The 27569-nt window shown below is 39.1% G+C and overlaps 1 protein-coding gene across 2 annotated transcripts; it reads left to right on the top strand.

Annotated features, from left to right (window-relative positions):
- Positions 1 to 323: 323 nt before the first annotated feature.
- On the top strand, positions 324 to 23513 carry PIP4P2 (phosphatidylinositol-4,5-bisphosphate 4-phosphatase 2). Of its 2 annotated transcripts, none has more exons than XM_082754073.1 (7): positions 324 to 473; positions 6110 to 6255; positions 7680 to 7786; positions 9270 to 9393; positions 14993 to 15045; positions 20725 to 20815; positions 21940 to 23513. In XM_082754073.1, the coding sequence occupies exons 1-7, from the start codon at positions 368 to 370 to the stop codon at positions 22081 to 22083; spliced, it is 771 nt and encodes a 256-aa protein (XP_082610199.1). In that variant the 5' UTR covers positions 324 to 367; the 3' UTR covers positions 22084 to 23513. The 2 variants fall into 2 exon arrangements, with proteins under 2 accessions (XP_082610199.1, XP_082610198.1); XM_082754072.1 differs by having other exon boundaries at positions 6107 to 6255.
- The last annotated feature ends 4056 nt before the right edge of the window (positions 23514 to 27569 follow it).

The raw sequence follows: 27569 nt of genomic DNA, 5'->3' as shown, positions 1-27569 counted from the left end.
AAGCTGAGCAGGAGCTCAGCCCTCCCCCACCTTCCTTCTCGGGGATACCGGGCCGGGGGCAGCCCCCAGCCCCTCTGGGGACAACCGGGGTCGGGGTGGGGGTCCCCGGGGACCCTCCTGGGACCCTGCCGGTGCTGAGAGGAGCCGAGCGGCACGGCCCGGCCGGCAGCGAGGGGGCCGGGCGGAGGCAGGGCCGCCTGCCCCAGCCCCCGCCTCTCTCCTCCCCGCGGCCCGTTCATCCCAGCCCCTTCCTCTGCGCTGCTTCTCCTCCTCCTCCTCCTCCTCCTCCTCCTCCTCCTCCTTCTTCTTCTTCCCCGGCCCGGCCGCCCGCACGCCGGCAGCGGGGAGGGCCGTGCCCGCCGCAGCCATGGCTGCCGAGGGGGTGGACGAGCGCTCCCCGCTGCTCTCGGCGCCCAGCTCCGGCAATGTCACCCCCACCGCGCCGCCCTACCTGCCGGACACCAGCCCCCGAGGTAAGGCGGGGACGGCCCCGGGGACACGGCCTGGGTGGGTTGGTGGCAGGGGTGGAGGGGGACCGGGGTCGGGTCCCCCCCATTTTGGCCCCGAGCCCCCCGCAGTGCCCCGGGGGAGGTGGGGGACCCCCGCTCAGTAACGCCGTGTGGGCCGGGTAGGCCGTGGGCTGAGCCGGATTGGGTTCCCTAAAAAAAAAATAATTAAAAAAAAAAAAAAAAAAGCAATAATAAACGCTTACAGTCGCAGAGCAGGTCCGGACCAGTCTGCCTCATAACCACCTCGCAGGTCGGAGCTTGCGAGGTAATTGTGGGACTTTGGTTTTCCCATTAATTAGGAGCTGGATTAAGTCAAAGATGCTTAGCGCGGAGTGCCTGGATTCAGCAGGGCGAGCTGCAGGGCGCTGACTGGGGGAGGCACGGCATTAAGGCGTCCAGGCAGGGCAAATACAGCACCCAAATCGCTGTTTCATCCCTGGCCATCGTCTGAGTGCTTCAGCAGATGGGTTTGTGCCCTGGCAGCCGGGTACGGTGGGAAGGTAGCCCACTGCAGCGTGGTGGTCCATGCCCACGATCACTGGGATGTCCTTGCAAACTCGTTTCAAGGCCATAGTTGGTTGGGGCTTTATTCTTAAACAGATCCGGCTATCATAGCTACGAATCTGCAACCTGGACTTAAAATGATGTGGTATTAACTTTCTTCTGCAGACTTACAGAAATCATCTTGTTGATCGATGTTGAATGTTTAGCAACCAGGTGAAAATTCTTACCTATGAAGCTTAATGTGACTTGTAAGCCTTCAGTTTTAATATATGTTTTTGTCCACTTAAACGTTTCACAGCAGAAATCAAGGAAAACAAAGCTGACACTGAAGACTGAATAAGATTAGTGTAGCTTTACTGGCCTTTGAAATGTAAGATTACAGTCCTGCTGTCACTGGCTCCAGTGTGTTGGCTATTTCTCAAGGGTTTTTATATAATTGTATAGATCTATTGCATATGTATGTAACTAGAATGCTACAAGTGAGCACGTATGCTTTTTTGAATAATATTTAAACAAGTGGCCAGCTAGGCCTTTTTGGCTTGATATGAACGTGTACTTCAGTTAGTGCTGTGACTGGTTAACTTCCATTTGCACAAAGAAGTACCAAACTGAAAAACAAGAGAGATTTTTTTTTTATTTATTTATTATTTTTGCAATGAAGTTGTGTAGGATTGCCATCATCCCTGAAGTTTTGTAGTTTAAAAATTCTAGACATCCACTGTAGTTTGAAGTCTCCTTACTCAATGTTTTTGTTCTTAGGAATCCTTGTTACTTTTGTATACGTTTCAATCTATTAAAAAATAAAAAAAAGCTTTTATATACTTGAAAAGTGCTGAAAACGTATCAGATCAGTGACTCATGTTTAAACTTGGGTTAAAATGTGTGACCTAGGAATAAACTGGACCCCACGTGCACATTTTGGTTAGTACCCCTGCCCTGCTGTGTCTGTAACTGCTGTTAACTAATTTGGCAGCAGTGGCTGGGTGTGGTACTTGAGATAAGCGGCTTGTTCTCAGCGAGGAGGGCCTGTAAAGCTTTCTTTAAATACCAAACTTGGAGTAAGTTTAGAATCTCTGGTTTAATCAGTTCACAAGCAACTGGACCTAGTACCACTTGATATATGTATGTACACAAATACGTACACACATTCCATTTTATAAAACTTGAAGAAAAACATCTGCAAAGCAAAATTTTGCAAAGGGGTCACTTGGACCAAGTAGCCCTAGTTCCCTTGCTTTATACTTGCGTGCACCAGTTACCCTTAGAGAAAGAAGCTCCATAGGTGAGCCAGCTAAAGAGCCTTCTTAGCTAACAGGCAGTCTTTATCTCTTTTTCTAGCACAAGCAGGGTGAAGAAGCATCCTCATGGGGAAATAGTTTGTTTTTAAAGCCTGTCTGCAGTGCTTCCTTTCTTGACACTACCAGAACATCATGGAGCTTGAGAGGTAGAGGAAGGAGGAAGAAGCCCTCAGTGCCCAAAACCACCACCTGAATGTACGCTAATAGATTTATCCCCATACTTGTAATTATCTGCTGTGCCCAATATGTAATCCCGAGCTTTAAATTAGAGAGCCTGTGGTTTCATAGTAGTCTCCTCTTCCCTCGTAGGGCTGAGCTGAGACCCAGCTGACCCTTTTCAGCGTAAGCTGGTGGGTGGTTGGGCGCTTGAGTCCTGGACATGGCCTGTTCCTGCCCATGGCAGCAAGAAAGAAAAAATCTTTTAGATGTGGGAACAGGGTTTAAGAAACTTTTCACGTGGACAAAGGCAGGGACCATCAGCTCTGCATCCTGTAGTAGAGTAATTATTATGTTACTCAGCTTTTTTTTTTTTTTTTTTTTTCCCCAGTTGTCTTGATTTTTTCAGGCTTTTTCAGTCCTTAACTACCAGTCCCTGACATAGGTCACTAACTTTTTACCTCCACCCCCTCTCAAGTCAGCATAAAGCATCTGTACTTAAAAAACAACCCCTCCAAAAACAACAAACTCACTTCTATTTGACCAAGGTAAGCTGCAAGCAGTTCCTAGTGGCTTCTGCCTTTTGGAATATCAAAAGAGGAAAGTGCCCAAGTACAGGAATCTTCTAAGGATGAATATACGTTTTCTTCCATTGCATCTCTCTGTCCTGTGAGGGTGATGGGAGAATTGTAAGTTAGAGTAGGCTGTACTGCATGGCAGGGTGCTCTGCTACTTGTGCTGATCTAATTGCTGTTGGTTTATTATTTTTTTAGAAGAAAAAAATGGTAACATAGCAATAAACTAGAATGTCAGTAGCAGAATACTGACATTCAGTATCTCATTAGATGCATTCTGAAATATCAGCAAGTATGTGAAATTTGTCTACCAACCATTCACATCCAGCATAGCGGACCTTCATGAACTGTTCCTTTAGATGTTAGCCTGTAATTTAAGCTGCCAAAGAGGAGAAAAAACAGAGACAAAAGTCATACCAAGTACATATGTTAATATGATTTGAAAGTGGCTAGCATTTTTATTAAGGGATAATGAGCAGAAAGCTGAGACAAGACAGTTCCTTTGTTTTCCTTTTTAGCTTCCTCCCCCCACACACACACACTGTATTTCTCTTTACACTAGCACTTTGCTATTTTTCTTTTATGAGCTTTTCCAAGTGCAATTCTTTAAACACGAAGGTTGCAGTGCCAAGATACCTCCAGCTTTCTGCTCTGTAGCAAATGTTACTTGCTGCAGCACCACCCTGAAAAGCAGCCATTATTTGCTTGCTATTGTAAATCTGCTGAGACAGCAGGACAGGAGTGAAGAGGCTGCTTACCTGGAAGCCAAGCAGCTCCAGTATGAGGCTGGAAAAGTTGTCTCGGTGCTTGCATGCGTTATCTGACCAACTTCCAAAATCCAAAGAGTTGTTGCTTACAAAGAGGGTATAGAATCTTGCAAATACCTGGAAGAGTATAGTTGCAGATTCTTAAAGTATTCCAGGATCACAGAAAGCTGGAAGGCTTGGGGATATTCCTTTTTTTTTCCTCCACTTTCTAGTACACTTGTTTGCCTCTTACCTCTGCCCCACTGCCAGGAGTTGAAAACTACCTCACTGTAAATGGAGAGAGCCAAGCAAAGAAGGCCTGCAACCTGTTTGTTGCTTTACAGGAGTGACCTGGCAGCTGGGACTGAACTGTAATTTCTTGACAGAGTTTGGAGAAGGTGCCTTTTCCTTGTTTTGTCTCCTTTTTTATTGTAGCCAGGGAGCATACCAGTTGCTGGCTGCAGAAGCAGTCGGGGAGCCTGCTTATGGCTAACAAGCCCCTTGCAGCAACCTTAACTTGAAGACTCACATCTAAGATGCTGCTCTTCCAGTTGTCTAAATTTCAGAACTGTTTTCTGCATTTCTTATAATCTAGGGGGCTTGAGATTGTTTCTGGTTGGCAAAGTATGTTTGCTTTATTTTATAGGTTGATATTTTTTGTTGTTGTTATTTCGCTTTTGTGTTTTGTTTTCCTGTTTTTGTGTTTTGTACCTTGCTATATCTTTTTCCCTGTATGTGGCAGTCTCGTACTGAAAATCCACTATCACGGTATTGCAAAATAAAGCTGCTCTTAAAATTTTTCAACTGTGTGCTGTAATTTCCCAGAAACAGAAAAGAAATCAGAAGAACATTCTGTTACCTGATATTTCTTTAAGGATGCTGGGTTCTGCAGCCACGATATCAAAGCTGAAGGTGTGAAGTTCCCTATCTCAAGTCGTGGAGCATCAGTCTGTGCGATTACAGCAGGATTGCATTGCTGCATATAAGTGAATTTTGTGTCTCATCTGAAGTAATTCAAGCATGCTGGATGCTATTCTGAGATCCTTGAGATGTCCACCTGTCTCTGGCAAGAGTTAAAATGAAGTGCTGGGCTGGATTGTTTGTGGACCAAGTAGCAAAGAGAGCATGGAACAATGAAGATGCTGTAAAGCTTTGTGATGGTGTCTTGGATCTTAAGGACAGATGGAATCTCTTAAATCCATCCAGTTTGCAACAATGATGTTAAATTAGAGTCCAGGAGGGATGTGTGCCTCCTTACAGGCTTAAATTTAATGCTTGGGCTTGTCAGTTGTGATAGTAGCCTGTGATTTACCTCCACTTCAGCAGATACTGCTTTGTTTATAAGCTGAAAGACAGCTAATCTCTCATTACTTCTGTGAAGACTTCAATGGCTGGTTGGATGTAATCCTGAAATAATTTATTGATGTCCAAGGCTACAGGGAATTACAAATTAATATTCAAAAAAAGTTAACTATGAACTACTAAATATGCGTGTTCCGTATTTGTTTACCTGAAGAACCCTGAACTTGATGAAATAAAACCTGTTACATGCCAAATAACCGTGGTAGTAGGCTTGTGAGAGTTTGTTATGTGGAATTGTTTTCATTCCAAGGATTCTTAAACCGAGAAGGATCCTGAGCTTTTTCTCCCTGGTTTGTTGTGGGCTCGGGAGCTGAAATTGGCTCTTCCACAGGAACACAAGGCTTCTGTGTTCTCTGTTGTGTTACTCTGTTTTAAGTGACTAAAAACCCCCTTGTACATTCATACTTTGGCTTTTGGTCAACAAAACTATCTGGAGCCCTTGAAAGCAGAAGCTCTTAAGGTTCAGTTCATCTATTTTCAAGGTGTTCTTTTGTTGGACCTCAAAAAAGGAGCATTTCCCATCCAGGAGATGGCCTGGTCTCTTGTAGGATATGCTATGTATGCCCTCACCTTTTCTTTTTTAAATGCTGGGAGTCCTCTGTTAATTATGCCAAGTATACACCAAGTGTTAAGCTAGTTGGGGCTAAATACCTTGATCTTTTTGTTTCCATATTTTTTCCTCTTTAACAGGACTCTTATTTTTACCCATCTGTGATGATTTATGGTGGTTTTGTGTTACTGATACGCTTTATGTAGAGCTGTGAGTGATGTACTGTTACACAGAATTTGGGGAAAGTAAACATATTTGTCTGATGTTTATACTAATCGATGACTTCCATGTTTTTTTTCCCTTTAATTCATTTTTTCCTTGAGGCTGTGGCTGTTAGAGACCGTATTTGCCATCTGTTTTAGGATCCCGTTTGATTTTTCACCTGAGATTTCGTGATCTCTTGCAGCAGAGCTTCCACCTCCATATACTGCCATTGCAAGTCCAGACGCCAGTGGTGTTCCTGTAATTAACTGCCGCGTGTGCCAGTCGCTAATCAATTTGGATGGCAAGCTACACCAACATGTGGTTAAGTGCACAGTGTGCAATGAAGCTACGGTAAAAAAAATGATTTTGAGCATTTTCTTTCTGTGGAGGGAAGCGGTGGGAAGCTGAACAGTGTCACTCGTAGAATTCACATCCTCACCTACAAAGGGTGAGCCTCAGGCTGACATCCCTGCTGATGCCCTGTCAGTGCAACCCACTGCTAGTGTAACTAGGGTGCAAGTTCAAGGGTTGCTGGTATAACTAGCAGCTAGAACAAACCTTCACATGCTGTCTGACCACCTCAGCAGGGTGTCATTCAGAGGCAGGGGACAAAAAGCAAAGGTTTTGTTTAAGTAATTACTCCTCCATAAGGAAGGGTAAAATGTTTTCTGAAATGGTTTTTAGTGGGATGAAGACTTCAATTATTTTTAGACTGGAAGAAACAAAGTAACTAACCCACGCTTTTCCCTGGGTTTGTGTTTTCTTCCTGAAGTTCTACTCGGTCAATTTGTTAGCATGCTAACAAACCACTATACAACAATTTTGAAACATAGAAATTAGAGGTTCTGCTCCACTTACTGTAGTGATCACAGGCCTTTTTGCTCCTCCTTCTCTTTTCTTAATGCTTTTGAGCTTCTGCTTCTATTTTTTTTTTCCCATCTGGTTTTAGTTTGGGGATCTGATACTGAGGCACTCCGGAGCTACTGGGGGCATTTGCTTGCAAAATGCTGGATTATATTTATTTTAGAAAAAGCACTTTAAATTATACCCAGAAAAAAAAAACACGCCTTAAATCTGTAGGAAAACTTTTTTTTTCCACTTTTAAAAGCAAGAGTAGAGAACCTGCCAGTAATACTCACTCTCCCTGCCAATATATAATGTTGCAGGCCACAGTATTGTCCAGGTTTTGAGACTTGTGATTTTCAGTATGAAAGAGATCCAGAAACTCGACTGCCAGGTTTGAAGAAGATGAGTTCAATACACTTCAAAATAATATGACAGTTCAGCTAAGTCTGCATATTCTGTTAGCAACTGAGAGCCAGACTTTTGATCCTTTCACTTTTAAATAAAGCCATTAAACCAGGCAAAGAGGATTTCTGGATATGTTGATGTTACTTTTAAAAAAAAAAACACAACAACATACCACTACTTCAGTTCATTTCTCTTTTTTAAATATGAGCTTAAGACTTGTGTTCTTTATTGCTAAAATACGAATGCTTTTTTCCATTAGTTTGCGGAATTTCTTTTTACTGGAAATGTCCTTGTGTGGAATTTTCACTTCTTCCTCTTTTGGGGGGGAGGGAGGTAGAGGAAACTTTTGATTTTTTTTCTTGACTCACAAGTTTCCATCTATAAGAGGAACTGTATTCTGTTAAGAATAAACTGCTAAGAAGATCTTGTCAGTCTTAAGTTGTTCTGTTTTCTCGTACTTTTGAGATGAAGAAAGTGAATTGCTGTGACTTCTCATGTGTGTTCTGTGCTTTTTTTTTGTTTAGCCAATCAAAAACCCTCCTTCAGGGAAGAAGTATGTTAGATGTCAGTGTAATTGTCTTCTTATCTGTAAGGATACCTCTCGGAAGATAGGCTGTCCAAGACCAAACTGGTAAGAGTAACATCCATAATTTCCTGAAAAATTAATTATTGCAAATGCACAGGTTGCTCGCTTTGTCTAATTCAGAGTGGGGATTTCAGAATGAAACAGGAAAGGAAGTAGTAGGTTGGCTTCAGTCCTGCCCTCCTTTCTGTTACACTGAGCTTTCAATCTCTTCTTAGCCCTCAACTTTAATTTACATATTTTTTAGAACAGAAACGAGTGTGATTTCCATAGTGGGCATTCTTACTGTTGAGCTTACAGTCTTAAAGATCCCACTGAGGTAGGAGTGTTTCTTTTTCAAATGTTGCAGCCCAAATAGGAGAAACTGAAATGAAAGCTGGGTCTGCAGATACTTGAATAGAGACTACCACACTGAGTGCCCTAGTTACCAGTCTGTTGTCTCTTCTGGTTTTGAATCATAGTTTGAAACCTGGGGGGTGAGGGGGAGGATTTTTTTTTTTTTTTTTTTTTGATTACTATGGTATTAGGGAAAACCAATAACATTGGGAATCTTTTTGTAGGGGGAGAAGTGTTCATGGGAAACTTCGGTCATAATACATCATACATGTGGTAAACAGGTTGAAGCAGAAGGTCTCCAATTTTATTAAAATACTTCTTGAAAGACTGCATCTCAGCAGTTTTCCTAAGATAGCCTATGTATTTATCTTATTAAAAGACGAGTAAAATTGGAGTAGTTTGAAGCAAAGAGTTGGGGAGTATGCTGTAAATGGAAGGCTCTAGTCTGAAGGGAGGCCATCCAGCCGATGATGTTGGTTGCATAAGTGTAGATAAGATGTAGTACAAATTAAATAATACTTTCATTTTTCCCTTTTTGTTTTTTGTTTTTTTTTTTTTCACGGTAGGAAGTCTGATCCTTGTTTTGCTTTTTGTTTCTTAATGTGGGTACTGTCATTTTGGATGACAAATTGTGTAATTAAGTTGGAAATGCGCTGAACATAAAAGCAAATGCTTACGAACTAATTTTTTCCTTCAGGTGAAATAATTGTGTATAGTCAAAATAGGGTGTTTTTCCTCTAATTCACTCAATTTGAACAGTGTTTTTACCTGCTGATGTTGACTTGTTTATCAGTAGTGTGGGTAGAAGCAGAATCTGACTTGGGAAGAAGAGTTAGATTATGAAAGAGCAGGGACTCTTTCAACATGTTTCACATAGGCATGTACATTCCATTTCACAGGCTTGCTCAGCCTAGTTATTAAGACTTCTTTTTCCTGAGGAGTGTTTCTACCATCATATGACAAGTCTTTGATCTGTACAGGGTTCTGGCTTGTGTAGCTGATAGTGAAAGAATGTTTTTGAAATTGGATGAAGACACCTTAGAGAAAAAACAAAATGTGGTCCATCATCTCTCTAAAAAAAACTATTGTAGCTTAAAAGCATAACATACTTGGTAGTGACTGACTGAACTAATTGCTTCAGTACATCATCCTTTTGCCTGCTTAATTACGTGTACATTTAATGTTCTTAACACAGTAGACGCATCATTACTCTTGGTCCAGTAATGCTGATCCCAGAAGAGCAGCCAGCTCAGCCTGCCTTGCCAGTTCAACCAGATGGAACTAGAGTGGTGTGTGGGCACTGTGGAAATACATTCCTTGTAAGTAAAGCACCAGATTCTCCTCACCAAAACATGGTATTGCTCAGGCTATTGTAAGCACTTCTAAGAACGTATTGTCTCACTCTGTGGCATCTTTGAGGAACTAAAGCTTCTTCTGTGCTCATATTGCTGTGGATATCTAGACTGTATTGGTTAATCTTTGCATTTCAAGAAAATGTGTATTGGTTTTCCTGTGCATGCATGGGTAAAGCCCAAAGTCACTGTTTCCACTCAGTGGTACAAGAGTTGACAGTGCTGGAAGAGGAAGTTACACTTACTGGGTTCTGTTTGGATTCTCAATGATGGCTATGTTCTGCTGTGGCTAAGATGGCATAGTTTCTGCCTTTTCTGCATGGGACCCTGAACTCTGTTGATTATAGATAGTACTAAACCATTAATCTGTCTGTCAGTTGTTAATGATGTGGAGATTATGGCTTATATCCAAGGCTGAAAGTTTCTCCTGCTCTTGTAGTGGAAGGATGCAGAATACTCTTTTGTTGCAAAGGCATTTTTTTCTTTTATATGAATAAGGGTCTGCTGTACTTGAATTTTGAGTTGGGAACAGTCTCTGCGATGCATTAAGTAAGGTTTAACTTTATTACCTAGCAGTGCTGAAATGTGTGTCAGTTTTCTTTGTTATGGGAAATGGCTAAGATCAGTGATACAGCTGAATGACCTGTATTTATCACTGGAGTGTTGTGCTCCTGAAACAAAGGACTGTAAGATATGTAAGGGCCAGAGAATACTCGAGTGCATTTCATGAAAGGAAAAGGGAAGCTTAGAAGGTGGCACTGCATGTTGTACTGTATTAGCAGAGAGGGAAAGTGATAGGTTCTGTAATGGAATAGCCGTGTTCCTTCAAATCCTTGCATCAGGCTTATGGTTCAGTGGGGTGTGTAGTAACGGCTTAATTACTATGGTAGGTGAAGAATGCAAGGAGCAAGAGATGGCTCTTAGTTTTTTTTTAAAGGGGAAATAAGAATTTGTTTGGGAATTTACAAGTAATGTAGTATGGGAGAAACCATTAGATGCTTGAGAAATTCTTTCTAGAAACATATATATTTAATCCTATTATAAGCCCTACTGAAGAAGTCTATAGTTAGAGATAGCTGGAGTGGATTTTCTGTTTGCTTTTATTTCTTTTAAATGCAAGTCTGCATGTGAACTTATTTTTAATATTATATTATTACTAATTAACGTTACTAACAGAAAATTACTGGACCTGTGGAAGAGAGGCTTTTTTTTTTTTGAAGGTATTTTTTTTGAAGGTATTTTTTTTATTACCACCTTACGTACTTGCATAAACACTGTAGTCTGATACAAAGTCGTAATTTTATTTTGTAATGTAGTTATATTGTTTAGCAGTGTTTTAAAACTGCATAGGCAAAAGTAATGCTGTAAAAGAGTTATGGTATTAAATTTTATTTTGTTAACAGGAAAAAAAAAATTCTCCATGGTTTAATCGTGTTTTTTTTTTGTTGTTTTTTTTTAATTAGTCAGAGTCACTGAAGTAAAAATCTCATTAGTAAGTTGCTGGCCTAACTTTGGATGCTCTCATAAGCATGGGGTTTTTATTTTAGCCCCATTTTCTTTCTCTGCAGAGAGACCAAGTAAACTTGGTAGTTTACACCTTGAACTACTTTAGGTGAAATTCTTCTGTGAACAGTTAGGATAGCATAAGAAAAAAAACAAACAAACAAACAAAAAAAAAAAAAAAAACAAGAGGCTAGTATTGTGCATAACTACCAGATTAGGCCTTAAAAAGCTAAGGTCTCTGATTGGGAATTTGTGCATGTGACTTCAGATCTGATGGTTGCTTTAATGAACTGCATAACTTTGAAATTCATAGTCCTACCTGCCAGTAAGACTGGTTTACACAGTGTTTTAAAAAGAAGCCCTCAAAATCATTAAAAATACAAGGCTTGTGTTCTCTTACGAGAAGCATGAAATAAACCTTTTTACTTTATACGGCTTTCCCACTTTTCTTTGCTTCAGTCTTTTTCTGTTACTAAGTTTAAGGTTCTGCAAACGAACATTTTTCATTAGGAAAAATCAAACTACTTGGGGTTGGGAGTGAGCAGGGAAGCAAAACATAGTAGCAGTGCTTTAGGAAACCTGGAAATTTGAGTTTTGTGAGGGTATATCTGTACGTTGGCATCTCTACACTGTAAAGCAAATACGTAACACTAGATGCACCTCTCAGCAACTCCATAAGGTACCTCCTTTGATTCACTTGGCAGTAAGATCATTAAAATTGTATTTATATATATTATAAAAACTTTCTGTATAAAGAGAGAAATGTTATATATGTATATAATTTTAATATAAACTTTCTATGTATATAAACTTTATATATAAATGTAGTAGACAGGCAAAGCTAGAATGCCTGGGATGAGAAAGGCAAATTGCCAGTTGCTTTTTCTGTGTTGTCTTGTAAGAGTATCAACTTACCACCTTTCAAAGAGGTTATTTTTGTTATTAAAAAAAAACATAATTATGGGCTGCTCCCTCATACCACGTGCGTACTGTTCATTTTAGCTTATTAAAAGCACGCTATGCAGTTTCTCAACTGGGAAAATATATTAACACTGAAGTGATGGTGTAGCTGAACTATGATAGTTAGTTGCATTTTGTTCACCAGATTTTTTTTTCTTGGATAACCTGATAGGAGCCTTATTTGTGTTAAAGTTTCCACTGTTTCTGGCAGATTTCAAAGTTGGACGTGTAGATAAAGTGGTAGAATAGAAATGGAGGGCAAGACAAGAGTTTAACCATTGTGCTAAATCTCAGTTTGATCTGGTTTGGGCGTTTCTGAGAGCTTGTGGACGTGTTCTGTGGCTGAGTTATTGCTCCTGCCAGCAGTAAGTCACTCCCTGCATCCCTCTGCCAGGGGCTCTGCTGCTGATTTGTAGCCATCAGGGGGCTGAGCTGCATTTGGAAATGGTGGCAGGTGGGAGTGGGGGCCTGTCCCCCCATCCGCCTGTGACCTTTCTGCTTCCAGAGACCCTTGAAGGTCGGAGCAGGCTGCATAAGGCACAGGCTGGGTGATAAGCACTGTGCTCTGTCAGTTTGGTTTGGTAAAACTAATCAAATACAAAAACAGTCTGAAATAATTTAATGACACAAAAAAAAAAAAAAAAAAAAAAAAATTAAATGTTTTAATGTTTTAAAGAATTTAAATTTGCATAAGTGTCTTGCTTTCCTAAGGGAATCTTGGGGTGGTACTGGGGTTGAGTGAGGGGCTTTTTTGACAGAAGCACCTGCATGTGCTTACACAGCCATGTAAGTCAATTAAAAAACCACACTTAGTCACTTTGTCTTGTACTGAATGCATTGAGAACTAATCCAGGCTCAGAAGGTTAAAAAGTTTTTTAATATTCTTCTAGTAATTCTTCCACCTGATGTCTCTCATTTTTATCCCTAGTTGAAATGTGTAAGATCTCTATAATTGTCTCCTAATTGGTGATTTGGGTAATCATTTATTGTGTTTCAGTTGGAGGGGGAGCAGTTTATATTGCTAATTTTCATGTATCTAAACTCAAGTTTTATTAACACCATGAAACAGTGTTAGGGTACTCCAAAGCACTCGGACATGTCCATTAAAATACCAGCTATGACTGTAACTTAAGCTACTTGTAAACACACCAAAACTCCAAGAATTAAGACACGTTAAAATGACCTTTCCCTACTCTGATAATGTGATCTGAATTCTTGTAGTTTGAATGTTGACACGTTTTTTGTTCTTTCTATGAGTATGTCCTGTGTGTGCAGAAAGCATCATAAAAGTTAGTGCTTCTGGTACTTCCAGGTAAACTGAAAACAGAATATAAATGCTTTTGAAGCTTAAATGCATTTGAGTTTATATCCATTAATGATTATGGTTAATAATTAATACAGAATCTTAAATAAAACCATAGAAAGATCATTAATGAATAACTTTGGAAATACAGTTGCCTACTCTGGAATAAAACAGTAAACAGAAGTGAAGTTGAATTACAGGTATGCAAAATGAAAGCCCTGGATTTAGACTGGCTTCTATTTCTGGAACTGCAGTTTAAGTAGCTGAAAAACCATTGCTGAAGAGGCCTGGTGCTATCTCTGGTGCTGACCACTGCACATTACCCACTGTCACTGAGGACACCTAAGGGAAATGAGAGTAGTTTTTGCCATGGATGCATGTAAATAATCAACTTCTCCCACATTCCTGCCAGAAGAATTAGCTTTAATGCTCATAAGATGAGATGCTCAGGTGGGAGCAGAACTACAGAACCTTTCATTTTATCCTTTTAAGGGATCAAACCGAACTGTGTTAAATCAGTTTGGCTGAGTCCTTGCCTTGTCCAGAACCAGGGGGAAAATCAGTGGAGAATTTTCCCCATTAGAAGTAATTAAAACTGAGGGATAGAGGCAGGAAAATGTACAGTAAGCATTATGAACCAGATCCTTGCTCACAGAAAAACCTACTGGTACCAGTTAGGCATTATAGGCTACATCCTCTGTTTGCTTGCAGAGAAGATTGTAAATTTGTTCTCGGTGCTGTGCTGTAGCCAGGTCCCATGTTCTCTGGGGCCTGTGTGTATGGGCTCTGATTTTGATTTGTGTTTGTAGCAGTTAAAATAATACGATTTGCTTCAGTGGACTGACTCCTGATTTCTCACAGAGATAAGGAGGATCTGAATGGAGGCTTCAGTATCCTGGGCAATAGCTTCTAGGTGCTAGCAATTTGCAGTGTGACTCTTGCATGAATTATGAGGGGAGGGGAGAATTATGCTTAACAAGGGAACTGTGCTAACTACCTCCAGTTGGGAAAGGCAGCAGGGAAGAGCTGTAATTACACTATAAATATTTACAGAGTGAAGAGGGATGGTATCCTCTTGTTCGAGGCAAACATCTTTGAAATGGCTGCTTAATACTCATACTACCACAGAGTACAGTGTAAGAAATATTGCTGGTTTTGAACAGGTACATGACTGCATCCTTTGGTGGGCGTAGTGCTAGGTGTTACTTCTGCTAAGGCTGTTCCCAGGGAGACTTTAGTTTGTGCATGGAAGGCTGTGACTGTAGGATGCATGGATTTATGTATCACCTTTTAAAGATGTTATCTTAAGTAGTCAATAGCGTTCTTAATTTCATTTGTGTAAAACTTATATTTTAGAAAATAAGTGTCCTTGTTCTTTAATCTTTCAATGTTTAATTCAGTCTTCCCAAGTGATGCAATGGTTGGGGAAAGATGGGAAAATGAATCTATCGGTAATTATGCCAAAGAAAACACATTTATTTTGATTCAGGGTATGTTCGTAGACTTGGAAGAGAAAAAAAACTGTATTAATATTTTGTTGCCCATACTGTGCCTGTGGTTGAAACCACATTACGTCAAGTGAATCTTGTAATGCTAAGACGAGTCATGGGAAATTTTCACATGGAAATCGTAATCCTATGTTGCCACTGACAAAAGGGCACCCCATTTACGGAGGAAAGCAAGAAACAAGTCAAAGAAAGCCTGAGAAGCAAAAATGTTTTCACAGTGACGTTTAGCATGAAGTAAAACAAACATTTTCTCAGGCCAGTTTTTCAACCTTTTTATTTTTTCTTTTTACAGTGGATGGAACTGAGGTTTAACACGCTAGCAAAATGCCCGCACTGCAAAAAAATGTAAGTTTTCTGAAAGCAAGGTTGCACAGTCTATCTTTAAAATAAGTTGCCAGTTTCTTCCATAGAAGTCGTTGGAGTAAAGTCTGTTTGTCATGCTGATTATTTTTGCCATGTTCATACGAATTTCAAGGCTCAGCAGCATGTTACATTCACATGAATTTTCCACTGTATGTATGAGTCGGTAACTTCTAACAAATCCAACCTGCGTTTATTAAAGTGCTCTGGTTGAATTGTCAGAGGTAAAAATAAGCTGCTAACAATAGACAGAAATGGGTTGCTAAAATTAACGGAGGCTAGGATTTCTTCGTCTTGTCTTTTTTTCTTTCATCCTTGAAATTTTCCTGCTTCATGCAGTTAATCAGGTAACGCGTTTAAAAGTAGAATTTGAATTGTCTTATTGTGAATGACTGAAAGGAAATAAGCTTGTCTTAATTTCAAAGAGGCTTTACTGATTTCATAAACTCAACAACTACCTTACGTTAAGCATCTTATTAAGTTTGTGAGTTTAATATTTATAAACTGGAATAACTAGTCTACTTTTTTTGCTATTACTTCAGTAAGAGGGAAGTATTCCTTGTGAGTGAAAAATTAGAAGATGAGAGCTATAAAATGGCTTGGTTTTATTTGGCTTTTGTTTTCTTCGTTTTTTTTTTTTTTTTTTTTTTTCTGAAGATTTGTTTTGCCATTTTTAGGAGAGGATGGCATTGGATTGGTATATATGGATTATTAGGTTGAAATAGTGTTGATCTTAAATGTTACAGTACCAATATTAAATTTGTATGGAATGTCAACCATAGTGTGTGGAATACAACTTAAAGATCTTACTTCAGAGGCTTCCTTATCCTGCCGATTTGTTTACAAACTTGCCTTCCTTTGATAGGGAAGTCCAAGTTCCAGTTAAAGGAGCAAATATATTGGGAACAGAGAACTGCAGTTGTGTTAAAGGGAAACTAGCAGGTCCCTTAGGAAACAGGAGGCTTAGAATAAATGTACTTCAGCTGTTGGCATAGCTCGGACTTCAGAAGTGATAAAAATCTTTTAGCAGAGTATTTGATAGCGAAGTCTTTGTAGTGGTATGTGTGACCTCAGGGGTGTAAGTGATTGGGTATGGAACAGTGCATGTGTTTGAGTTTGCTGAGGTCAAATAAACTCAGGCTCTTGATGAGATATTACTTTGCAGGTTTTTTGTTTGTTTTTACTGGCTGCAGTCACATTCAGTTTTTTCCTTTTCAGGGCTGGGGGAAGGGCTGATACTTTGTAGGGTTTGTTTGTTTGTTTTTGAACTAGTTGCAGTTAATGTTTTATTTTTTTTTATCACTTAACACTTGACAGTTAACCTCATGCCATCTTTCTTTCTAGACTGTCCTTAAGTACAGAATAATTAATCTGCTGTTTAACGTTTGGGGCTGTTGCTGTTGGGAAGTTTTTTTTTTTTCCTCTTCCCAAAAGTTACACCATGTGATCTCTTGGCCTGCCTGCTGTTGATTTATATTACTTGGATTTTAAAAGATAGCTGGAGTCAAAGATCCCTTAGCATTTTGTCTTCAAAGTGCAAAGCATGTTGTGTGTATGTAATAAAACTGGACTATCTCTGCAGTGCAGCCTGGGAAAGTGACAGCGTAAGCAGCAGCTGAGTTGCAGAATACAAAACAGATTTTAACAAATCACTTTTTCTGTCCATGAACTGAGGATGCAAATCATTAAATACTGTAATTTAACTTTGAATGGATTGCTTGGTCTCTTCCCGCCTTTGCGATGTGATGGCCAGGAGCTCTGCACTTCCAGCAGCATAAACACTTCTAATGCATGGATTTAGGGCACAGCATAGGTGAGGCAGAACTTTGAGCCATGGTGATGGAATAAACAACCGCAGTGACCTGCTGCTTTCTCTCAGCCCTTTGTCCAAGGTCACTGTATCTGTAGCCAGGTACACAGAAGGGAACCTGGGGTGTTGCCAACTAGTGCAAAACTTTCTTCATTAGTAGCTGACAGGTCAGGTGCAAAAGTGCTTGTTTCTTCTGTTGAACCAGTTGTGGATTGTCACTTAAAGCAAGGATAGTATAGATTGAAACAAAAGGCACCTCAAATACTGCAACAGTAAGGCTTCCAAGAAGATATCTGTTGAGAATGAAATTCTCAAATACTCTTTGTGACTTCTTCCACAAATTTACACTGCAGTGAATCTCTGCAAATGGCTTTTGAAAAAGGAAAAAAAATAAAGAGAAAAAAAATTGTTAGGAAATGTAGGAAATGAGCTGTGATGCAGGTTATAATCACTTTTTTGTTAACCGACCAAATCTTTTTGGAGATGGATTACAAAGCTGCTGATGCCAATGTGGGTGAGGTGTTTGTGGAAGTCATGGCAACATGCACATTACCTACTGCATCAGGACAAACAAAGGTAGTTCCTGAGGAAGTTGTTGCCATAGGTTTTTATTTTATCATATAGACGATGACCTGAGAGCAGGGTGCTAAAGTGTTTCTTTCACTGTTGTAGTGTTGTGTGTTTCAAAATACCCGTTGTTTTGTCAGCCTGTCCTCCCACCTCCCCACAGAAAAGGAACCCACGTTGATTTTGCTATCTTTTTGCCTCCATAAAACCTGCAGGACCTTTAAGCAAGAGAGGGGTTGGGATTCTGGCATTATTGCAGCCTCTAGTTCCAGCAGTGCTTTTCACCTTCAAAATACTGGCATTTTGATCTTGCCTCTTAAAAACACTCCTAAAGGCACATCTGAAATCGTGGTAATAACTCCTATTATTTGGAACATAAAGAGGCCCTCTGTTCTTTTCTGGGCCACTTCTTTAATAGACTCGGTCCCTTGTGGTTTTCTGCTTGTTACCACCTGGTGCTTAATTGGCTTTGGTGTCTCCTGTACCTGCTACTGCTGCCTGAAGATCTGCAGGTGCCTCTGCTTCCTGAGCAGTAGCTTTTGTAAGACAGGATTCTAGATTAACAGAATGGTTTGGGTTGGAAGGGACCTTAAAGCCCACCCAGTTCCAGCCCCCTGCCATGGACAGGGACACCTCCCACCAGCCCAGGTTGCCCAAAGCCCCATCCAGCCTGGCCTTGAGCACCTCCAGGGATGGGGCATCCACAGCTTCTCTGGACAGGTGGACTGCTGCCTTCTTGATGATTTTGTGGTGTCTTCACCCTCTTTAGTCACACAATGAAAACAGCTTCTGCTATTGAAAAATGTTGTTTTGACCCTAGTTTTGTTATTTCTGAAGGTGACTGTCAAACCTAGTGCAGTTTGTAGGTTTTGGGATATGGTTCAGCTTTCTGTATTAAAATTAGATCGTATGATTGTGTGTCTAATTTGAGGTAGGTAGAATGAAACTTTAATACTTAGAGTGGCCCAGTGACTAGTATCACTGAAAACTAAATTCCTAATTTATCAGGATTGCTAAATATTCCCATGTTTATTATGTGATGTTAGAAATGTAATATTTGTACTTCAACTTTCGGTAGGAGGGAAAAAATGCAGTTAAAATTAAATGAAGACTTTTTACTTTTCTTCCATCATTTGAGGACATTTCTCCCTCACCTTTTTTTTTATGGGTAGTAGGGGGCAAAGCTTGAGAGAAATATGGATGGAGAATAAACATGGCACCTTCACTATTATGATTACAAAAACAGGATCATAAGTCAGACAGCTCTGAAAGTGAAGGTTTCTCTCCTAGAATGAACTTTCCCTGTGAAATATGGAGTGCAGTAAATATCATGCATGTTTTAGGTGTGTTAACCATGATGTTTCTACCAGCTTGCTGGCTAGTTACTACAGATTTTAAGTTATCCAGCTCCATAATGGAAATCACTTTGAGCATTGAGCTGGCAAGTTCTGCAGGAGGAAGGAACCTACAACCAATTTGGCAAGCTCAGTGCTCATCAACTCAATTTTTAGACACTTGACTCCCTTTTACACAGCTTCTGGTTGGTTTTGTTTTCCTTCAGCAGCTTGAAATCAGACAACACATTCCTCCTCTAGAATGGCTGTGGAAGTATTTAAGGAGGTTTGGGGGAACTGTGTGTGTATGTCTGTGTTAAGATTTGTCTCTTGCTGATAGTGACCGTTAACCAGTGATCAGGGTGAGGGAATTTCCACTTGGGGAAATAGCAATACCTATGTGCAACCCTTGCCTTACAAGATGAAGCTCAACCTGTGTGCACTAGTTCGAGTTTTTTCCCTATTTTTTTTTTTTCCCTGGGGCATTTTAGAAATTCCTTGTAGAGGAATAAAATTGGAGTAAAGCTGCTTAAGTCACTCTATTTGAAGGCTTTCTAAGGTGAATGCTTTAAAAAATGCTAGTCACATGCAAAGCATATGAGGCCTTACTATGTGGTTAAGTAATTGGAGCCAGAAATTTGGTCAGTCATATGATGGATGCGCTACTTTAGTCCAGCAGGGCTTTCTTCTGTTATATGTTTATCTCAAATATGTTGAACCATCATGAGATGAAAATGACTTTCTCTTGCATCTTTGAACACAGTACAAGAATCCCAGTATTTCCAAAGGCATGCCAATCTCCCAGAGTGGGAGCAAGTACTTTAATGATGATGATATACTTCAGGTTGCTTTGAAACTACCTCAAAGACAGATCATAAATGTTACATGAAAGCATCTCAATCTGTTTGGCTTCTTCAGTTCTCTGTATTTCAAGGGAATCAAGTAATATTCCTCATTACTGTAGCTATATGTGATTGGAAATGCTTGACCAATAATCCTTAAGTCAACCAATGCTGAGCTTCTAGCCAAAACTTTCTAACCTGTAGTGAAGAATCTAACATTTTATTAGCATTTTATATTCAATTTAGCTGAAGCACTATAATAGTTTGTTTAATGCAGTAGGCAGAGACTGCTGTCTCTCTTGGAGTTTGTAGCCTAGATGATGAGTGACAGAACTTCCCAAGGATTTATTTAACTTGGTTGCCAGCAGTGGTTTGCACAGCTAATTTAGCTTGCAGCAGAACTAAAAGAAAATTGGTAAGCAAAAATATCTTGTCAGATTTTTACAGTTACTACAACTGACTTAAATGTCTAAGGAATTCCTCGTGCTGAAAAGTTTTTGTCATGTTTCTGACTAAAACAGTTGGGGGGGAGGTTGTTTTGTCTGTGTGTTCATTTTTGCTCTTCAAGAAATGGGGTAGTGTTTAGCCAATTCACAATACTGAGTGAAATATTCCAGTAAATAAATTGTGCAGGTTGTTATTGTTCAGACGTTTAGGGGCAGCAGAACTGATTTCCTGGTGCTTAGATGCAGTGGATATTAGAGATGTGTATTGATGTATTAAAAGACTAAAAAGTGTCTTACAACCTACACTGAAGCTTCAAAGCAAATTTAAGGGTTTTGCAATCCAAAGACTACTCAAGATTCTTACCTGGGTGCACTGTGAATCCTGGATGTGGATGCATACAAACCATAGGTGTGTTACTACTCTTTGTTGCAAGTATCTAGATATTGAGATGTTTTTCTTTTGTGCATCTTCATTTATTGTGCTTCTTTAAACAAATGTAGACTGTCCTTCACTGTTTGATAAAATTGTAGAATTGCCCTTCAATTCCATAAACTCAAAATGGTGTATACGTATTGCCATTCTCTCCCCTCCTCCCCTCCTTTTAGACTGAAGATACTTTTGTGTGGTTCTCTTTGAATTTAATGTGCCATTTATTTTCTAACAGTTCTTCTGTTGGAAGTGCGCTGCCTCGGAGACGTTGCTGTGCATATATTACAATTGGCATGATATGCATCTTCATTGGAGTTGGATTAACTGTGAGTGATGTACTGCTTTATGCTTGCAATGGTGCAGAGGAGCTCCCTGGATTTGAGCAAGACCTCTTAAATTTGTGTATTTTTGTCATCTCTGTTAAAACCATGGACTTAATCATCTGAGTTAGCTAGAGAAATGAAATGTTCCTAAAAGATCTTCACTCACTTTGAGATTATTTTCCTCCTGGTGTTAAATTGGACTTTTCATCTTTCTATGAAAAATAATTTTACTTCTTTTTAGAAATACCAGAACATCTTGATCTCGCTAGGGCTCTTAAAGCTTCTAGGTTTCCAGAAATACATATTGTTGCATAGCCAGGAATATAAGTCTCACTGCAGTGGAGGGGAGTGAGCCTCCAAAAGAGTTAGAACTTGTACAAATTATAAAGGAAAATACATGTTTCTAAGGAGTAAAACCAGATAATAAGCTATTTACAAGTAACTTACAAATAAAAGTAACAAATTGTATTTACAATATAAATATTTACAGAAGACTCATGCTGCTATTATTCTATTATTTAGAAAACTGTCTGGCTTGCTTCATGCTGAAGTATCTAGTAGTGATTATTAGAGCCACCTTTTTACCCCATAGTCACAAAAATAAATATTGGGAAATGCCATTAGTTGGATTCATGTGTGATTCTCTCTATACCTCTAACTTGTGTTACAACCTGATAACTTATGTGTGTGAGCGTAAATGAGTTTTGAAGGATTTTTCCATTTTTTTTTCCTACTAAAAACAGTTACAGCCAGAAATAAATATTTTTTTTTTTTTTTTTTTTTGACAACCTTACTGAATTTGGTCAAAATGTTTCCTCATGAGGTATGCCCAAGAGGCTTGGCTTATGCAGTCTCCATCCTTGGAAATTTTTGGGACCCAACCAAATTAGAACCCTGAGCAATTTGGCTGACCCTGCTTTGATCAAGAAGTTGGACTAGAGACCTCTTGATGTCCCTTCCAAGCTCATGATCACAATCCAATTTTATGACCATAAAATTGAGCTAATAAAATATTTGATTGATCCTTAACAAAGTGAAAAAGATGCTGAAATACTTTTTAATACTGTTTCTTCCCTGAAGAGCGGGTAGTGCTATGTTTCACACTGTTTATTTTTCTTTTTTTTCAGGTTGGTACGCAAGATTTCGCCAGGAGATACCATGCAACATATGTTTCTTGGGCTATTGCTTATCTCTTAGGTTTAATCTGCCTCATCCGAGCCTGCTACTGGGGAGCCATAAAAGTCAGTTATCCAGAGCACAGTTTTGCATAGAGAAATTGTTAGGTTATAGCAGATGAGCATCTAGTAATTCTGGATATTACATCTTGGACACTTTTAAATCTTTCCTGTAAGGATTCCATTCTGTTCAAAGTAGTTCTAAGACTGGGGGTCTCTAAGAACAAATGTTCATTGCACTACATAATATGCAACTAGTTTGTTTTGCTGCTAGATTCCCTAGCTCTGAATACTAAAGCTGTGTTTACATGTTCATAACTCTGTCTTTATAGGTGTTGAATTTTATTTCAACAGACAGTATTAAGTTTTACATTTCCTTTGTTATGTTAAAATCAGTCTGCCATTTTTCTAGATGATCAGTAAGAATTCAAAAGCGAGAGTGTTTATAAGTGTTTCTACAGTAGCTTCACATTTGTACTTAACGTTTTAACTAAAATTACATTAAAGTGGCTTGCTTTAAAACCTAAGCAATAAGCATTTTGCTTGAACTGCTTACTGTATCTTTTGCCTAAGATCATAGTGACCTTATTCAGGAAATGAAAGTTACGAGTGTACTTCAAAAGACTGTGACACTGTTGCTAGAGTGACATTTGTAAACACTGTATGCTTTGAGATTTTCAGGTAAAGAGATGCTCTTTTGGTAGTCCAATTAAATTTCCACTTATCCAGGATTGGATTTCAGTTAGGATAAAAGCTTTCTTCTCAAGGATCCTGGGACTTTGGTGGGTTTTTGTTTTTATGTTTTAACTGGCAAATCCTAAAAGCCATGCTCGGATTATGGAACTCCAGTTACTTGTGCAAGTTCCTTTACAGGGTCTAAGGGAAGCATTTCATATGACTTGTTTAGAAATACTCCAGCGTCATGTAGGTGACTATAAGGCGGTGATGGGTTGCCTCTTACTTTCCTTTGATCATGTCAGATTTTCCCTCTTTGGGAGAGTTATGCACGGGTCACTGCAAAGGGAGACACTGTAAATTCACATCTACTGCTGTAGTAAGAAAATGAGCATTACTTGGATCATTCCAAAGTAATTCAAAGTACATCTAGTCAATTTAGCACTGACTTAATAAGAGAATACGGAAACAGAAAGCTTTTTCTAATGATGTATTCACAAAGGATTGAGGGACCAGTTCTTGCACTGCTCATCTTTACAGTTTTAAACAAGTTTTTGCTAAATTCAGAAGGAATGTCCTGAGTAATTTAGACTGTAGTAATTTAGATAATGGGGTTGGATGAGTAAATTAATGTGGATGTTTCAGGGATACATGTAATTTAAATTATCTGTGTTTCTCCAAGGACAAAATGCTATTCAGATATGGATTTTGGAGCACAATAAATGTAAATGATCAAACTGTAAATGATCTGTCTTTGTATGATGCTAAATGTATAAAAGCAGTAGCTCAGGATTACATTGTACCTTTTACAAATAAACTAATAAAGAAATAAAGATTATTATTCAAACTTAATCAAACTTAATATATCTTGTTATTTATAAACAAAAATACAGAAGTGGAAGAATTCATTAATGATGTGTAGAAACAACATAGATATTGTGCAACAGGAGTGAGCTTTGCCTTTTTTCCAAATGGCAGCTTCAGGAACGTGAACAAGCTGCTGTTTTCCTCATGGTTTTGGTAGAATTTGGAGAAAATAAATAAGGGATGAGACCACTGTTGAGGTTAGTAAGGTTCTCCTTAGTCAATGGCTTATTGAGGGGAATATGGTAATGTACTCTGTGGATTACTGTGCTCCCTTGCATCTTAAACCTTTGAATACTTTTTTTCTGGTTGTATTTCAAAATACTGTACGCTACGTCCTGAAAAAAAGTAGATCAGGGTTGTACAGAAAATCACATACAGAAAATTATCCACTGTTCTTGTAACTTAAGAGGTTAAAAAAAAAAAAAAAAGCTGGCTATAATGTTAGATCAATGAATCATACTTTTTTCTCCCCTCTGTTAACCTGTGCTTTATTTCCTAGCTCATACTTCTCCTTTTTCTTCTCATTCACTTGAGTGGAAGGGAATATATATGGACAGCATAATTTATTTGTGCTATTGTCTTGATGCAGACAAAGTATCTACTACAGTTTCCTTTTGCAGAATAAGCTGCTGTAGTTATTTCTATAAAAATATAAAATGTTGTCATTACATTTCAACCACTTGCTGGTACAGAAAAGTCATGATTTTAAAACACAAAGGCACTTGAATCTATTCCAGTTCCTGGTAACTTGTAAGCAGGCTTGTTTGCAGGCAGTCCTTGTCTTCTGTGCCAGATTACATCTCAGTTCATTAAACCTTCCTCTAAGCTTTAAACTTAAAGCATCCTGTCCTGTCCTTCAGGAAAAAGTTCAAGGTTTGTTTTTAATCACTAGTTTATTTTGTTGACTCTTAATGGTCTCTTCTGTGATGGTATTATTTTGTATTGGGTAGGGGAATTGGCATTCTGAACACAATGAAGGGCTCCTCTGGTTTCAGGTTTTATCTTTCCCCTTTTTGTTACTCTCCTTCCCACCCAAGAATTTTTATACAAACTGATTAAAAACTGTTCAGACCTTAAAAACCGTATTTTCTAATTATGAACCCACTATGAGCATCTTAATGGTTTTGTTTGAGTCCCTCATCAATGGTGAGATATCTTATTTTAAAAATAAAGACTAGAAGATAGCATTTCTGAAAGCATTTCGTTTTTTTTTTGTTTTTTTTTTTTTTATTATCAGGAGATCTTTGACATCAGTAGCACGTTGAAAGGAGATAAAGGTTTCAAATCAGCCAGATAAGAAATTCATTCTGAAGTGCTTAGATAAGGTGCTGAAACAACCTTGGAGCCATTATTGTTGGAAACTGGGTGATGTGCAATATTTAATTTTTTTGTGGTCTTTCAAAGAGTGTATGTCTTCACACACAGAGGGCAAGACAAGGCAGCAGCTTACTATCAAATGTTAGAAAATCCCTGTAACTAACTATATGGACTTGAAAAAATAAATACTTGAGTAGCGGCAAAGATGAGTTGTCGTGTTAGATCAAGCTAACTGCCTTTCAAGGCAGGGCAAAAATATTGCACTGAATGCAGCATGCCCCCTAATCATCAGCAAGGCTTCTAAAAATATTTGTGAAATGTTCTTCTAAGGCAGCTTGTGAAGCACAGCAGTAAAATTATTCAAAATTGTGAAACTGGGGGGAGGTAGTTGGCATGTATTTGCCACTTAGAAATACTTAATGCTCTTGTGTAGTTTGTGTGTTCCTCACATAATGGGTTTCGTTTTTAGCTGGTGACAAAAAGCTGATGCAAACTGAAAGCAAGTTGACCAGTTGGATTCAAAGTCAAATTCTTAAATTGAGGGAAAAATGCAAATAAATAAAATCCATTGCAAAATTCCGTAGCAAGGAAGGAATGCTTTCTAAAATGCCTTCACCAGCATGACAGTGGGCTGAGAGCACTGAGTAGGTGATGAAACTCATTTCTGCTTCTCTGCTGTATTACAAAAGCCCTGGCTGAATCGCTGTCTCCAGTTTGGGATGGTGCACTTCAAGTAAGATAACAACTGATTGCTTCTAATATGGAAAATTGAAAAGGATAACTGGAGATACCAGTCTTCTCTGTCTTCTCATGCTTTTGGCAAGGGAACATTCAAATAAAGACAAGGCTGCAACACATAACCAGGGGATAAAAAGTGGACATGGCAAAGACATGACATAGATTGCAAAAGAGTCTTAAGTTAGACTAGAAACTTAGGCAAAACAGTAAGAAAAGTTAAAATGCTGTTGTGAGGCAGCCATGAAGCTATAACAGTGCCCATTATGAATGGGATATTAATGTGCATAGTTGTGCCAGGAGAGGAAAAGTCACACCTCTCATAGCCTTGTTCCCCATCATGGTGGTTCTAAGGTACTTCTGGTAGCTTCTGATGCCTAAAACACTGACATAAGTTTTTAAGCAATCATTAGAATAATTTATAGATGCATTAAAGATTATTGGAGATTATTATTTTTTTTTTAAATTAGGCCATCATGAAAACAAGGCACTTTTGACCAAGACCTTCAGATCTGGAACCAAGTTCCAGAAGAGCGGATTGATGCAGTGCCATCCTTGCTATGTACCAACCTGGACAGTCTTTTCTTCTGTGAAGGTCTCTTTATTGTATTATTGCTCTAACACTGAAACAATATTTTCCCCTTAGATCATACCAGGAATTAAATAAAAAGCAGCAAAACAAAGCCCAAACACCTTTTTATTAATGCATGAAATCTTTCTTTCCCAGGGTTGTTGAAAGTCACTGAGGATTTCATTTTCTGATTTTTGCATGTGAAGAATGTGGAGATAAGAGAATGACAAATGATGACTGTTTGATTTGCATTAACCTTTTTTTTTTTTTTTTTTTTTTTTCTTTTTTTTTTCCCCTCAAAAAAATGTGAAACATCAAATTTACTTCGCTGGTTTGCATTTTTGGCCAAAAAATTAGAGATTGACTTTATTTGCTCATCAGTACTCTGTCATAACATCTAAAATCCTTTCTTATTTCAAGCTTAGAAGAATTACAGTATCCAAAACAAGAGCTTCACAGAAGAGAGCTGCAGCTCAGTGCCTGAGCTGGAGGGCAGGCCAGTGAAGGGCTGTTTGCCTTGTGGCCTGGGGAATCAACCTGCATCATGTAGGGGGACAGTGGTGGGGGTGTGACTGTGAACTACAAAGGGCAAGGCTATAGGAAAGAAAATGTGAGTTTGTATTGAAAGCAAACTCAATCGGTTCGCTCACTTGTGGAGCAAACTGTTTGCTTTTCTGAGATTTTAAATATTTCAGTTAACCCAGCCTGTCTCTCTGCTTATTTTCTTTGTGTGATTTTGGTTCATGATGGCAGGGTCTGAGGTTTCTCTTTAAAAAAAATAAAAATAAAAAATGAAGAAATAGCGTTGAAGAAATGAGAATTGTTCTTTTATTTGCAATAGAAAACTTCAATCATGGCATTTGGTATGCTGTGTAATTTTTCAAAGCTGGATGCTCATTAAGCCATGTCAATACCAAGGATTCTTTTCTTTCTAATAAAGTTAAAATATGCATTTGTCTTAGCCAGGTCAGATTAAACTGTCCCCATTCCTTAGCCCTTCACTGGTGTCTGTCCCCGTACCGTGGCTCAGCAGCAGTGCTGTACTGTCAGAGGGCTGTCAGCAATTGCACTTTAAGAACATCACTGGAGGAAAAAGCTTAGTAGAAAATACCTTTAACACCACCTCGATTCAGATTGCTTTCAGTGATTTTGTTGGCGCGGTTGACGTGCAGCTGATTGCTTGAAGATGAAGGAACAAAAGGCTGGAGGTCACGAAGGAGAGGGGAGAGAGGAACTTAAGCCAATTGAAATTGCTTGCAAGATTTTGTTATGGTTATTTGAGCCACCACGAAAGAGTATCTAGACTCAGTTCCTTACAGCTTTAATCACAAAGGGGCTTTTTTGGGGGGAACAATGAAGCTATTTGTTAGCCTGATTAGCTCGCAGCTTGTCGTGTTACACTTCACTGGAAGCTTGA

The sequence above is a fragment of the Aythya marila genome (assembly GCF_965140915.1).
Source record: "Aythya marila genome assembly, chromosome: 2".
NCBI lineage: Eukaryota > Metazoa > Chordata > Aves > Anseriformes > Anatidae > Aythya > Aythya marila.
This window is presented reverse-complemented; position numbering and strand designations above follow the sequence as displayed.

Bases quoted from the DNA above. Each gene is read 5' to 3' on its own strand.
- PIP4P2 (XM_082754072.1), top strand. From the start codon at position 368: ATGGCTGCCGAGGGGGTGGACGAGCGCTCCCCGCTGCTCTCGGCGCCC. The intron at 15,046-20,724 runs GTAAGTTTTCTG...ATTTTCTAACAG, and splicing joins TGCCCGCACTGCAAAAAAAT to TTCTTCTGTTGGAAGTGCGC. The intron at 20,816-21,939 runs GTGAGTGATGTA...CTTTTTTTTCAG, and splicing joins TCATTGGAGTTGGATTAACT to GTTGGTACGCAAGATTTCGC.